This window comes from Genypterus blacodes, unplaced genomic scaffold, assembly GCF_046128005.1.
Source record: "Genypterus blacodes isolate CSIRO-AG114 ecotype Tasmania unplaced genomic scaffold, CSIRO-AGI_Gbla_v1 ptg000299l_1, whole genome shotgun sequence".
Taxonomy (NCBI): domain Eukaryota; kingdom Metazoa; phylum Chordata; class Actinopteri; order Ophidiiformes; family Ophidiidae; genus Genypterus; species Genypterus blacodes.
The window spans coordinates 80,001-93,893 of record NW_027467090.1 but is presented as its reverse complement, the minus strand read 5'-3'; the positions used below and the strand labels follow the sequence as shown (position 1 = coordinate 93,893).

General features: G+C 51.5%; 1 protein-coding gene across 2 annotated transcripts in view; it reads left to right on the top strand.

Moving 5' to 3' along the window:
- The window catches only part of bicc1a (BicC family RNA binding protein 1a), a 50,622-nt gene that overhangs the window by 23,080 nt on the left and 13,649 nt on the right, over positions 1–13,893 (top strand). For both annotated transcript variants that reach the window (XM_076137194.1, XM_076137193.1), the window contains 5 exons: positions 3,649–3,728; positions 5,031–5,189; positions 6,203–6,256; positions 11,082–11,264; positions 13,700–13,893. The exon at positions 13,700–13,893 is cut by the window's right edge and continues 58 nt beyond it. In XM_076137194.1, coding sequence (XP_075993309.1) covers positions 3,649–3,728; positions 5,031–5,189; positions 6,203–6,256; positions 11,082–11,264; positions 13,700–13,893 — 670 coding nt within the window. The remainder of the gene's footprint in view (positions 1–3,648; positions 3,729–5,030; positions 5,190–6,202; positions 6,257–11,081; positions 11,265–13,699) is intronic.

Genomic DNA, 13,893 nt, shown 5'->3' with positions numbered 1-13,893 from the left:
GTCTTCCTTAGTATCCGTGTTTCTGTTCCATTCCTCCAAATGTTTTCACTCAAACACAGATGAGTAGTAGTGTGTGTGTGTGTGTGTGTGTGTGTGTGTGTGTGTGTGTGTGTGTGTGTGTGTGTGTGTGTGTGTGTGTGTGTGTGTGTGTGTGTGTGTGTGTGTGTGTGTGTGTGTGTGTGTGTGTGTGTGTGTGTGTGTGTGTGTGTGTGTGTGTGTGTTGACAGAGCAAAGTGAAGCTAAGAACCCGAGCACCGGGCCGCAGTAGGGACAGAGTGAGTGAGAGTTGCAGCATTGAACGGATTGATCGGCGTAAACGTCTGTGCAGATGTTTATACGTGGGAATGCTGAAGTCTGGAGAAGTTTCATTCCTTTCATTTCTGCGCTGTGTTCAAGTCCTCCGCTGGAACAATTCTTCAGCCGTGCCAGTGGAGTGGAGCTTTGGGTCAAAAGGTTCCATTTTCTGTCAAGTGGAACAACAAAAGTGTGCGACTGAACCTCCCTCCTCTTCCTCCCCCTCCTCCTCTTCCTCCCCCTCCTCCCCTCTCTGGCAGCTGCACCCCCTCCCCTCCCTGTGTTTGTGTTTGTTTTCACTGGCGCTGCGTGTGCCAAATTAAGACTTGAGGTGTTCATTTCTTATTCCGCAATCAATCATTAAAAGAAGGAGCGTGCGCACACACACACACACACACACACACACACTCCACTCCACTCCAGAAATGCGGGGGTTGTTCTACATCACCACTTTTGCAGCGCTCGTTTACGCCGGCTAATGTTTGCCAGATGTGGCGTGCGGGTGAGAGCGGGGACAGAGGAGGAACCTGACGCCCCCTAACGGTCGCACGCCGCTCGGGCAGCGGGGGGAAGCGGAGGCCCGGCTATTGTTCACAGAAACAGCTGTATTTTGGGAACTTTTCCTGGAACTGGTGTGCTGGAGCGTGTGATGCCTCCCTGACGGCTCCGTTCCTTTGTTTCCCTGTTTGGGATGGTGCAACTCCGCTACCACTCAGGGGGGAACCAGGGAGGGAGGAGCTTGATGTTGTTTAGGTTCTTCCTCCTCCTGTGTCTCTGCTGGTGTGTGTGTGTGTGTGTGAAGCTGCCCCGGCTCTGCTCCGGGCCTCTCACGCTCTCCGGTGCCCGTTAAACAAACGAGCTTTAGCTTCTGAGCAGCGTCTCCTCCGCTCTGCTCTCCAGAGAAGCCCTCCTCTCCTGGTGTTCTGCTCCGTGCCCGCTCAGTTCTCCTGGTTGTTGTGGTTTGTGTAAGTTAATGTCGGTGGTTGCACCCAAAACATTTAGAGAATTCCGAACCCTGCTTCCCTCTGAAGGAACGGATCAATCCGGTCTGAAGAGGAGGAAATGCCATTGTGTTCTTTTCTGCTGAATCACAGGGATTTTAAGAAACGCCACGCCGATTTCCTGCCCGCTTACAGACGACACTTTAAATCAGCGCTAACTCACTCTTCCCTGTGAAGCCGCCGTGCGATGGCGCCGTGATTGGACTCTTCCTCTCACGATGCAGCAGCTCCGTCCAAAGCATCTGAAATTGATGTTATTGCCTCGGGTTCTGGCGCGGCGTCCTGGCTTTACGCTGGGCTAACATAGCTTTGCGGCGTCTGTTTAAACGCTCTAATAAATTAGCCACGTTGCCTCGGGTGGTGCCAGCCGCTTTCCACACACTGGGATCAGATCATGGCAGGCATTGTCCAACAGCAGATGCAGCATTTTTTCAATTCCTCTTCGTCGTCTTCTTCTCGTGTGTGTGTGTGTGTGTGTGTGTGTGTGTGTGTGTGTGTGTGTGTGTGTGTGTGTGTGTGTGTGTGTGTGTGTGTGTGTGTGTGTGTGTGTGTGTGTGTGTGTGTGTGTGTGTGTGTGTGTGTGTGTGGATCGGTCAGGAAAGTGAATAACAGTAAATTAGAATAAGATAATTAGACTGAGAAAAGCACAACAATATTGAGAAATATACAAGAAAAATGGGAATAAAACAACTTTTTAAATGTTAAGCAGCGTATAAACAGAATATTTAGCCGTAAATGTGGTTTGTAATTTGTGTCTGAGTCTAAATATTTGTATTGAATTTCATTGTTTAGTAAAAGGAAACCGTCCCTGTTTCATGTTCAATAGAGTAAATGTGTTCATGTGTAGGTGTGTGTGTGTGTGTGTGTGTGTGTGTGTGTGTGTGTGTGTGTGTGTGTGTGTGTGTGTGTGTGTGTGTGTGTGTGTGTGTGTCATCAGCTTTACTGAACATTGCTCTGTTTTGAGGTCACATTGTGATTTCTCACACGTTTCTTTTACTCAGAAAGCCCAAGCGGCGGCAGCGGCGTCCCTTTGTAACAATAAACCGTGCCTCGGCTGCACCGTAAATGTGTGTGTGTGTGTGTGTGTGTGTGTGTGTGTGTGTGTGTGTGTGTGTGTGTGTGTGTGTGTGTGTGTGTGTGTGTGTGTGTGTGTGTGTGTGTGTGTGTGTGTGTGTGTGTGTGTGTGTGTGTGTGTGTGTGTGTGTGTGGACTGGGAGGGTCGTTCCTGGAAGGGGGCTTAGCCGACTTCCTGCTGCTCGGTACAGTTAACACAGGGAACGATGGAGTGTGTGTGTGTGTGTGTGTGTGTGTGTGTGTGTGTGTGTGTGTGTGTGTGTGTGTGTGTGTGTGTGTGTGTGTGTGTGTGTGTGTGTGTGTGTGTGTGTGTGTGTGTGTGTGTGTGTGGCCAGATGTCCTGTATGCTTCCAGAATGCTGCACAGACACAAGTGTGATCCTTCAGGTATGCAGTGTTTGGTTATGGACTGTACAGTTTACTGGAGCTCCATCGCCCGTGAGCTCGCTGGATGAGTCTGTACGGGAAATTAGGATGTCACACTTTCACATGTGGGCTGGGGTCTCATCAATCAGGCCGGGCTGTGAGAGTTTGGTGAGGAGGAACTCAGGGCAGAAGAGAGGAGAGGAGAGAAGGAGGTGGGATCTGAAAGGCCACACCGGTATGCTTACACACACACACAGAGACACACACTCACACTCACACAGGTTAGGGAGGTGGGAGGAGGTCCAGCACGATGTGGACCTGTCACTCTCGAGCTCTTCGTCTTCACGCCGCAGGGAGGAGGAGGAGGAGGGAAAGTGAAGCTGTGCGTTGTCGTTGTTGTTGTTGTACCCATTTAGAGCCCATTTTGTAATTGTGTGAACACACAGAAGACGCATAATTACTGTCAACAGCCCCCGGCCTCCCCTCGCTCTCCGTAAGTGAAGGTTTGAGGTTTGGGTTGAGACACAAAGACAGTCCCCTCCCCCTTCCCCCTCCTCTCCTCTCTCCGCTCCACCTTCCAGCACCGAGTCACACCGGCTGCGTCCTCATCTGTGGGGGTCCAGACTATCCACAGGCTCCGCCCCCCCCCTCAGCCTCATTCAGTACGGTCGCTCGCCAACTTCACAATTGGGAGTCAGCAGATATCAAAGCGGTCGTTTCTGTCGCTGTGCCTTCTGTCATCTGCTGTCATTTGTTGACAAGTGTGAAATGTGCTGTCATGTTAATTGAATGGGGGTTTAATGCCTGTCACACACACACACACACACACACACACACTCTCTCTCCTCTTCTGTCACTGTCATCTCTCCACCAGTGTTAACGTTTCTCCTTCTCTCCTCTGTCGTTTCTTGCAGATCCTCACATCAAAGTGTGTGGAAAGAGAGAAAACGTGAGGGAAGCCAAGGACAGAATCATGTCTGTCCTCGATACCAAGGTACAGAAGGCGTCTTATGTTGGAACATCAATGTGTGTGTGCGTGTGTGTGCAGCTCCATGTGGAGATCAGACACACACACACACACACAGAGAGAGCGGTGCAGTATGAATGGGCGCCTCCCTCCCTGGGCCTTACATTCACATTCAGAGTGTGAGGTGGTTTTGCAGCGTGCAGGCAGGCTTCATCGCCATGGCAACACAGACATCACACACCTGGGCCGGCGCACCGCAGCGCCCCCTGCAGACAGGCAGGCGATGACAAACAGGAGGCCGACACATGATTGGCTTAGTTCAGTGCCATGTTCATCTGGTTGCTATCGGGAACAGAGATGGAATCAGAATGGTTGATTAAGGTTTGATGTTCATGTGGGAGAGAGAAGTTTGTGTTCTGATGCTCATCTGCTTCTCCTTTCACAATAATGATGACATCGTGCAGCGGGGGGGGGGAGAAAATCACACCGCCTCTAAAACAGGCACTGATTTGTTGTCTGTTGCCGTGGCGATGTCAATGACTCAGCAATACTCTGCCAGATGACGGAGGCCACATTAAACACACATGTCTGATACACACCACACAACAGAGGCCTGCTCATCACAGACACACAACATCCAGACCTTTAGTTTCTGTTTGGTGATGATGTCATGATGAAGATTCAGCTTTAATAACAAAATGTGAAGCTTTATCTAAAAGTAACTTAGAACTTGTGCATGTTTGTTGTTGTTGTTGTTGTTGTTGTATTGATCTAAACTCTGGGGCTTCAGCAGGGGGTAGAATATTTTCTATAGTTCAATATTTCCATGACATCATTCTCCTCCTTATCTTTGTGAGTAAATGTCAATAATCCTCCTCTCCTACCCTCTCCTCCTCCTCTTCCTCTCATACCCTCTCCTCCTCCTCCTCCTCCTCTTCACGTACCCTCTCCTCCTCCTCCTATCCTACCCTCTCCTCCTCCTCCTCCTCTCATACCCTCTCCTCCTCCTCCTCTCATACCCTCTCCTCCTCCTCCTCTCATACCCTCTCCTCTCATACCCTCTCCTCCTCCTCCTCCTCTCATACCCTCTCCTTCTCCTCCTCCTCCTCTCATACCCTCTCCTCCTCCTCCTTGTCCTCTCCTACCCTCTCCTCCTCCTCCTCCTCTCCTACACTCTCCTCCTCCTCCTCCTCCTCTCCTACCTCCTCCTCTTCACGTACCCTCTCCTCCTCCTCCTCCTCTTCACGTTTCTCCTCCTCTCCTCCTCCTCCTCCTCCTGTGGTACCCTCTCTTCCTCCTCCTCCTCCTCTCTCTCCTCCTCCTCTGCAGAGTAACAGGGTAACGCTGAAGATGGACGTGTCCCACACGGAGCACTCCCACGTCATCGGCAAAGGTGGCAACAACATCAAGAAGGTGATGGAGGAGACGGGCTGCCACATCCACTTCCCAGACTCCAACAGGAACAACCAGGCGGAGAAGAGCAACCAGGTTCGTGCTCTGGCTTCACTTTACACCATGACGTCTCTTTAAGGCTCCGCGGGAGAGACGGAGGAGAGGTGTTGGCCTTGTTGAAGATCCCTCTTTGACCCCATGAAGCTCAGCATGGGGCCGTGAGCGTGTGTGTGTGTCGTGTTCTCCTTCTTCACTTTAATCACTCTGGACTTTATTTTGGGTTCTAAATCACTTCAGTGGAGTGTGTTCTGGATCTGCATATCCAGGCCATCCAGTGGGTTTAGGAGCTGTCGGGGTCCGGGCCTGGGCTTGGCCTGGGTCTGGGCCGGGCCTGGGTCTGGGTCTGGGTCTGGGCCGGTCGGTGGGCCGCCTGTTTGGCTTGGCTGACCTGCAGGAAGCCGGCGTGTTTGAGCTGGACTGACTGACTGACTGACTAGAAGAGCAGAAGGATCCCGCCGCAATTAGCATTAAAGTGAACTTTGAAGATTGAAGCAGGCTGAGCCACTGAGCCTGAAGACTTAAACTCCATTAGCTGTCAATCTGTTCATTACCTCTCTACTGATTGATGCAGCGTTTGATGCAGGGACTCACATGGAAGTCTTGTAGTCTTGTGTGACAGATATTTAACCACTTAATATCCAGAAAGAGAGGTGCTACCTTTACACAGTCAGCATCACATATAATACATCCTCAAATCAGGCAAGCAAATATAAGAAAAGTAGCTTTAATAACTATGTGATGGACTTTGTTCTCTCTGGAGCAGTGAAGTCTTCTGCTTGTTGCTCAAACGTGACTCAGCCTAATAAACAGACTGAAGACGCATCAGTTCATCTGGTGCAGAGGAGTCTCGTTGATCTGGCCCCAGATTGTGAAGGAAAGGAGGGAGGCCAGCTGAAAAGAGCTTTTTGTTTTGATTATCCTGCGTGTTTTTGGTTTGTGCTCTCAGCGTCGGCACAAAGTGCAACTGTGCATGGCGTTCCACACGCTTGTTGTTCTTGGACGGGGGTTTTGGTGATGGACTTAACTGATGGAGGTTTCATTGTGAACAGGTGTCGATCGCAGGGCAGCCAGGAGGGGTGGAGGCCGCTCGAGTCAAGATCAGGGTAAGTTAGAACTCTTCATCGTGTGTGTGTGCGTGTGTGTGTGTGTGTGTGTGTGTCCTCTCCTGTAACAACGTGTCTGCTTTTCATTCTTTTATCTAATAACTCCACTTCACGGTAACAGATCACTGATTCTCATCCTCCACTTCCTCTAATATTCCTGTTCTGTAAGCTGTTGGCGTTCCTGCTGAAGTTCATGGAGCGGGTCAGATCCGCTCGGGGCCGGGACGGCGGTGATGAGATGTTTTCATTTATTCTCCTCAGCCTCTGTCTGTGCTTTGCTCAGGCTGTCGTCGCTCCTCAGAGACTCCCAGCTCAAACATTTGACAAAACCGAACCTAATCCTTCCCCCTCACATTCTGCGGCTCTCGTCCCTCTGCTCGGCCGGAGCGTCGTCCTCATTTCAGGCGCGATTTCAGCATTTTCCCCCTCCGAGCCACAAACACAACCCCTAACCTACACACACACACACACACACACACACACACACACACACACACACACCCGACCACGTCCCACAACAAAACACATGCTCCGGTCTGGGCTTCATCTCCATCTTGGTTTTCCCAGCCGTCTTCTCCGTCTTCTGTTGGGCGCTGACTGGAAGTCTGACCTCCGAGCCCTCGGCTCTGCGGGCGGAGAACCTTCAGCGCCGCCGTATTGAAACCCAGCAATCGTTCAGGGATGTAACACTTTGCACGAGCCTGAACACATTCTTCCACCCCGGCCTGACCAAAACTAACAAGGCTTGCGTGTGCGTGTGTGTGTGTGTGTGTGTGTGTGTGTGTGTGTGTGTGTGAGTATGAGTGAGTGTGTGTGTGATAGGCAGAGAGGGGGGGGGAGGGGGAGTGTGTATTGCCAGATTTTGGCGTGTGTGCAGGGCCGTACCTCTCAGCGCTTTACGGGTGTGTTTTCACAAGCAGCCAGCCGCAGCCCAGTTCATCCACTTCCTCACGCTGGATGAAGAGTAGAATAATCAAACCTGCACATTCAGGTGTCGTCTGAAGGGCTTTAATATAATGTAAGCTGTCCAGAACCGCAGCAGATTCAGATTCCTCCGCCGTCCAAAGAACACAGAGTCAGCGGATGAGTGGGGCGGATCAAAGAACGCTTCCCCTCTTTCAGTCGACCCCAGACCAGAGGCTTTGATACTCCACTCATCCCACTCTGAGCCACTCTGTGTGTGTGTGTGTGTGTGTGTGTGTGTGTGTGTGTGTGTGTGTGTGTTGTTCCACGCAGCAGCACTCAACACGTCTCTAATTGGATGTAAACTCCTTTCCTTTGCCGGTAACTTCATCAAGCTCAGCAAGGAGAAGGGAAAAAGGTGCAAGTGAGGAGTTCTGGTTTGTGGAAAAACGATTTGGAACCCCCCCCCCACCCAATCCCCTCACAGCCCCCCTCCCTCCACCCAAGTGTGTGTGAGACGTGATGGACATTTGGGTCACGACCCTCCAGTTGGGACTCACCGGTCTTCCCAAATCACATTCGATTCAGAGACCTGATCTTTTTCCACAGAGCTCAATTTATGGATTCTGATCCGGATGGATTGGATTTCTTTAAATTACACAAGGAAGAATGTGTTTGACACATCTACACACACCTTCACACATCTACACACATCTACACACATCTACAGACACCTACACACACATCTACACACATCTACACACACCTACACACACCTACACACATCTACACACATCTACACACACCTACACACATCTACACACATCTACACACATCTACAGACACCTACACACACATCTACACACATCTACACACATCTACACACACCTACACACACCTACACACATCTACACACATCTACACACACCTACACACATCTACACACATCTACACACACTTACACACATCTACACACACCTACACACATCTACACACACTTACACACATCTACACACACCTACACACATCTACACACACCTACACACACATCTACACACACCTACACACACCTACACACACCTACACACATCTACACACATCTACACACACCTACACACATCTACACACATCTACACACACCTACACACACCTACACACATCTACACACACATCTACACACACCTTCACACACCTACACACCCTCCTTCACTCAAACTGTACAGAGTATCTCTGCACATGTACAATAACATCATTACTCGATTGTTCAGTTTTGCCGTCATTCTCTCATTCCAGAACAGAGGTCATATGATAAGCTACATTAAAGCTACATTAAAGCTACATTGAAGCTACATTGAAGCTACTTTAAAGATGCTCAGTTTAAATATTTACAAAGGGGCATGATGGGTTTTGTTTACTATTGAACAATGGTTGTTCATATGAGGTGACAGCATTGTGAGACTGAGGAGGAGCGTTCATCTCTGCTCCTGCCTCCTCTGTTTACCTTCCAGTCTGTAACAGTTTACACTGGACTCTGGACTCTGTGGGTTCTGAGGCTCTGAGGGTTCTGTGGGTTCTGAGGGTTCTGTTGATGGTCCTGGGTGGCCTGCAGGCCAACATTCTCTGTAGGTTCCATCCCTTTGTTTCATCAGAGATTGTGTGAACCTTAGATTCAGTAAGCTGATATGATGTGTGTGTGTGTGTGTGTGTGTGTGTGTGTGCTGTGTGTGTGTGTGTGTGTGTGCTGCGTGCTGAGTAAAGCCGACACGGACACTTAGTGTGAAATCGCACACAGATCCATTTCTTGGGCGGGGCTGTCCATTGTTGCGGTTGATGGATTCCTCTGGGGGCGGAGCTGACAGGTACGTGATGAAGGCTCTGGACAGCTCCCTCAACCTCACACATACTTCCATTAGTCCTCAACCCTCAGCCTCCTGTCGGTGGAGAACCAGGGCTTTTTATGGCTCCTTCATGATTGAGTACATGTGAAGCTGGTGTGTGTGTGTACATGTGAAGCTGGTGTGTGTGTGTGTGTACATGTTCTCCTTTAAAAAGAAGCTGAGGTCAGCGCCGGCGTAGAAGTGGGTCCATTCTTCATTCAGAGCCTGGGTCCTTCCCGCTGTTCTGCACGTCTTCCCTCGGTGCTGACCTACATTTCTTTCAGCCCCTCGGAGAGCGAGCGCTGAAACGTGATCTAAATGTAAGGCCGAGCGCATATGGGACTGATCAGGAACGCATTTCTTTGGTCGGAGCAATTCATGCTGCTTTGCCCTTCACTGGCAGCCAAAACCAGAGTGGCACCCTGCCCAAGAGTCGTGTTTGGATAAGTGTGTGTGCCTGTGTGTGTGCGTGTGCGTGCCTGTGTGTGTGTGTGTGTGTGTGTGTGTGTGTATGCATGAGGTCTTCCTGTCTACATCCATCGGGTCTGAATGGCCGTGCGATCCAAGTGACAAGCGGTGATTTGGAGACGTTGCCGCTCGGCTCGCTCTTCGGTCGGTTGTGGCATTTTGCGGTCCGGTTGAATGAGTTTGACATTAAAGCGGGCCAGAGAACAGCCCGACCCGACTGATGCTGTGCAGAATGTATAATTCATTGTTGAGTTTAAACATGGTGGCAGTCCAAACGCTCCAGTGTGTGAGTGCGGCCTCATTATCCAGCACAGCCTCACGCTACACAGGGCCGCTCCTGGCGCTCCTGCCGCTCCTGCCGCTCCTGCCGCTCCTGGCACCGCCCACCTCGTATCGATTGACCTCTCTGGATTTATTCAACCTGATACATGTCGATGCCATGTTTGGCCCCGTCTCTGCCACAGGGAGGCTTGTTATGTCTGCACACACACACACACACACACACACACATGTCTGGCCTATGTAAAGAATCCTCCCTCCTCCTCCTCCTCCTCCTCCCGTGTTCCTGCTCCCGTGTCCAAGCGGTGTTAATCACCGTCTCACGACAGGAGGAGGTGATACCAGCTCCTGCACTGGGCCTGTTAGACTCCGCCCCCTGACCTAATGGAGTCCTATCAGCTTCCTTGCAGCAGCAGTGACAGCGCTGTGATAAGAAATACAACTTTCCATAACGCTCTCATGTTGTTACAACGGTACCAAGCAACAGAGAGGTGATGGCTTCCTCTCACTGTCAATTTATTGCTTTTCTCCATGTTTTCCCTCTCCTCTCCTCTCCTCTCCTCCTCTCCCCCTCCTCTCCTCTCCTCTCCTCTCCTCTCCCCCTCCTCTCCCCTCCTCCCCTCTCCTCTCCTCCCTTCCCCCCCCTCTGCTCTGCTCTCCTCTCCTCTCCTCTCCTCTCCTCTCCTCCTCTCCCCCTCCTCTCCTCTCCTCTCCTCCCTTCCCCCCCCTCTGCTCTCCTCTCCTCTCCACTCCTCTCCTCTCCTTTCCTCTCCTCACCCCCCTCCCCTCCTCTTCTCTCTATCTCCTCTCCTCTCCTATCCCTCCTCTCATCTCCTTCCCCTCCTCTACTCTCCTCTCCTCTCCTCTCTTCTCTTCTTTTCTCCTCTTCTTTCCTCTCCTCTCCTCCCCCACCCCTCCCCTCCTCTCCTCTCCCCTCCTCTCCTCTCCTCCCCCTCCCCTCCTCTCCTCTCCTCTCCTCTCCTCTCCTCTCCTCTCCTCTCCTCTCCTCTCCTCTCCTCTCCCCTCCTCCTCCTCCTCTCCCCTCCCCTCCCCTCCTCTCCTCTCCTCTCCTCCCCCTCCTCTCCCCTCCCCTCCCCTCCTCTCCTCTCCCCTCCTCCCCCTTCTCTCCTCTCCTCTCCTCTCCCCTCCTCCCCCTCCCCTCCTCCCCCTCCTCTCCCCTCCTCTCCTCTCCTCTCCTCCCCCTCCTCTCCCTCCCCTCATCTCCTCTCCCCTCCCTCTCCTCTCCTCTCCCCTCCTCCCCCTCCTCTCCCCTCCTCTCCTCTCCTCTCATATTCCAGGAGCTGCTCCCCTTGGTGCTGTCGTTTGAGCTTCCTGCCATCATGCAGTCGGACCCCAACTCCCCCACGGTGCAACACATCTCTCAGACTTACAACCTCACCGTCTCCTTCAAGCCCCCGACCCGCCTCTTCAGGGCCACCGGGGTCGTCCGTGGCTCCCAGAACAACACCGCCGCCGTCAAGGTGAGGAGCGCCTCTCATTCTTCCCCTTTATTTCTTCTGGGAGGCGAGCGTGTGGCTGACGTTGTGCTGACTCAGCTATGTGTCCTGGTGAGTTCACATACAGAGACACGGTAACGGCTTCCCACGCTCACATCAGCGACACAGCTCCACCTTAAAGAAAGGAAAGAGCCACAAAAACCTCAACACATGAAGGGAAAGAGGGGGGAAAGGAGCTGCTGCATCTTATTTACCATCACGTCAGAAAGAATCCATTTAAAGACACAAGGAGCTTTCTTTCTTATCATATTCGCCCTTAATTATAGTTAATCTAATGTCATCCTTGGTGGGATTAGAAGAGCTCAGTCATGTATGTTTACTGTGATGGCTTCCAGCGCTGTGGTTCTGACGCTCCGACCCGTTTTCAGACGGCACTGACAGTGTTTCCATGACAGCCAGTTGTGGTGTTCAGGCGTCTGCTGCCTTCACACTGACTCAGCTCCCTGTCTCTGCTTCGCTGGCTGCACCTTTATAAACTACAGGCAGCTTCAAAGGTGTCACTCAATCTGTTACAGAAAGCATTCAGACGTGTTTCACTCCTTCACTCTTTAATCTTTCAGGGACTTTATCAGCATTCAGCTAAATCTCTCTGCTGTTGTGATCACTCTGCATTGTCTTCAGTGATTGCACTTCTCCTTCATGTATGTTTTCCCTTTCATCAGTCAGAGGCTCACAGGCCGAACCTCCCAGCAGGCCTGCGTCCTGTTCAGATGTCATGACTGAACTCACTGAGTCACTGCAGTGTAACAACACTTGAGTTTGCTCCTTCTCTCTCTCCTCCGCCTGTTTACACCACCTCGCCACACCGCCTCGCCACACCGCCTCGCCACACCAGCTCGCCACACCAGCTCGCCACACCGCCTCGCCACACACCGTGGAAGCTTTCCTGAGAAACACCACCTCCAAGCCCACCGGCGCTCTGCTCTCTCCTCCCCAAAGCCCTCGGCCTCGTTACGTCTCGGCACCGCAGGCTCAAGAGAGCGCTGAGAGATGTTGGGTCACTTTAACCAGAGAGTTGCTGGTTCAGCTCCCTGCCCTCACCCAGATTAGACTTTAATGTTGACGTTAATTCCCCCCGAGTTGTCAGTTTGCCAGTGATGATGTGTGTTCCCGTGTCCTGCATGCATGTCCAGTCCTGTTTGTCTTTGCGTGCTGGTGTGTATTCATGCACATTCCTTCATTCTGTGCCATGTACAGTTAAAGTGTGTGTGGGTGTGTGGTGGGTCTGAGGGGTCAGACAGGAGCGGGACCGAGGCCAGATCAAGACGAGGGATTACAGGAATATGTGTGCTATGTTGTGCGGCGGTGCGAGACGGTTGGAAACCCTTGGAAACCCTTGGAACACCTTTGAGTGTTGCCAAAACCACGGTGGATAGCTGAGCTGCGCTGCCCTCAGTCTGTGGACTCGCTGCACGTCGGATGAACGACTCTCTAGGTTTCCTACGCCAAGTGATTGCTTGCAGAGGCATAATGGAGACGGCGGGGGAACAAGACTGTGTGAGCGGCCAGCAGATGCAGTGGAAAATACAATAGTTTCCATGGGTTATAGAGAGGAAGCTGGTGTTTCTCTGGAAAGCCGGTGACAGACGTCTCCTGCTCTCCATTTTCCACAGATTGGTTAATAATGTGATAGAATAGAAATGACTCCAAACAAAATGTTGGTTCAGCTTCAGTCCCTGCAAAGTTGAATTTATGTGAGTTCATTTGTGGGGCCGGACGTTCTGGCTTTTAATTGGTCCGTTGTGAAAGATATCCTTTTACTTTCTCCTATGGAAAGAGCTCAACCTCACCTGTAGACTTTATTCTCCTACTATATCAAAGAATCAACGCTTTACATTCTTGTTATTTGTTGTTGCTTCCATTTCTCTTAGTTTCCTTTTTCATTTTCAGTTTAGTTTCAATTTAGTTTTGTGAGTTTTTCCCGTTGAAAAGAGAGGAAGTCGACCCTAAAAGGTCAGAGGTCACACGCCGCAAAGGTCAGCATGAATAGTGGCAAAGCTTTGATAAACATTACACACATCCACTTATGTCACAGGTGCACACACACAACAGTGGATTCAGATCTCAGTCTGATCCCTGATCCGTAGGAGCTAAACTCTGTCAGCACCTTTCAGACCATCCGCTGTTTGGACGGGAATTAATTGGGCCTCAGTCTGAAGCCAAGGATGCCGGGAAATATTCTTGTTGAGAACTAAGGGCCCTGTTCTCTGCCCAGGCAGGTTTTCAGCGAGAAGAACTGGAGGTCTGAGCTCCACATCTGGCCCCTCTGTGTCACTGGGGACGTTAGCCGCTTCAGAGAGAGGAGGGGGCAGCTGCTGCAGTTTAAAAGTCAAAAATAGGAACAACAGATTTTCTTTCCCTGCTCTTAATTGTGCCGTTCCTCCCCCGGTGTTCTCCAGAGAGGCACGGCTCTCCTGCTGGAGCACCTGGCCGGCAGCCTGGCCAGCACCATCTCAGTCAGCACCCACCTGGACATCGCCCCCCAGCACCACCTCTTCATGATGGGACGCAACGGCAGCAACATCAAGCACATCACCCAGAGGACGGGCGCACAGATCCACTTCCCCGACCCCAACAGCCCCCAGAAGAAATC